Genomic DNA, 1,169 nt, shown 5'->3' on the forward strand with positions numbered 1-1,169 from the left:
ATCCTCGTGCGGGATACTTTATTGTCCTTGGTTCCGTGTAATGTTGTAGGTGTGAATTGACTTTATCTCAAGAACACACCTATGTGTTACGCGGTGAACCGTCCTTGTGCTTCAATATCTGTATCTGGCGGCTACAGGAGTTGACATTCCTATCTCACCCCCTGTGTACAGATTCTGCAGGGGATGTAACAGCACTTTGCCTATAGTTCACTGCTCAGCACAATATCTTCTCTGTTAATCTGAAGTTTGTCCAGAATCTCCTACCCCCACCCCCACCCCCACCCCCCATGTTTAACATGCTTAATTTGGAGCAAATCAGAAAAAGTGAATCACCTCTTCAGATCTAAATCTAGCCTTATCATGTAAGAAAGTAAATACCCCATTTATGTTGTACTTTTTGAATCTTAAAAAGGTCCATCAGGTCATTACAGGTACTTCACAAAAAATATTCCATTCCGGATTTGGATCATCCGTGCGGCATTTTGAGAGGGAAGAGTTCACTTTTCCAATTAAATTATTGACGCTTATAATTTTATATTCTAGCATGTACAGTGGCTGATCCAGGATTTCTAGAAAGTGGTGTCACTACATAATTAATGATTAAAAATTTTACAATTGTCCCAGACGAGTTTTTTTAATTAGGTAGGCCGAGCAATCTTTTCATTAGGTATATCTCTGGACTCGTGTACTAGTATTTTTTATTTTAAAAAAATCTACTTAATCATAGTTGTTGATATTTGAATCTAAACTTTTTCCGATACCATATTAACCAAAACTTCAAAATTGTGACCATAGTTGACATAGTTAAAATTATATATTCTACGTACGAATAGTATTCCGATGATTAGTACTTGATATTCATTTTTCACTCAAGATATATACGAATCGACACCGGCCACTTTAAATCCATTCTACGGTTCCCCTCGTTTTCAATATGAGCCCTTTCACTGTCTATATAAACCATTGGTGATCAGTTCAAGGATATATCAACTCCGTACAAAACATTATTTGCTAAAAAATTCACATACATTTTTCTCAACTCAACAATGGAGAGCGTATTGAGCTTGGCCTCACAGAGGGCAGTGGTGATCTTCAGCAAGAGCTCGTGTTGCATGAGCCACAGCACAAAGAGGCTGTTTTATGAGCTTGGCGTTAACATTGTGGTTCAC

The 1,169-nt window shown here is 37.9% G+C and overlaps 1 protein-coding gene across 1 annotated transcript in view; it reads left to right on the forward strand.

Annotated features, from left to right (window-relative positions):
* The window catches only part of LOC109822895 (glutaredoxin-C1-like), a 403-nt gene continuing 246 nt past the window's right edge, over positions 1,013 to 1,169 (forward strand). The window contains exon 1 of the mRNA XM_020389155.1: positions 1,013 to 1,169. This exon is cut by the window's right edge and continues 246 nt beyond it. Coding sequence (XP_020244744.1) covers positions 1,047 to 1,169 — 123 coding nt within the window. The 5' untranslated portion in view covers positions 1,013 to 1,046.

The sequence above is a fragment of the Asparagus officinalis genome, chromosome 8 (genome assembly GCF_001876935.1).
Source record: "Asparagus officinalis chromosome 8, Aspof.V1, whole genome shotgun sequence".
Taxonomy (NCBI): domain Eukaryota; kingdom Viridiplantae; phylum Streptophyta; class Magnoliopsida; order Asparagales; family Asparagaceae; genus Asparagus; species Asparagus officinalis.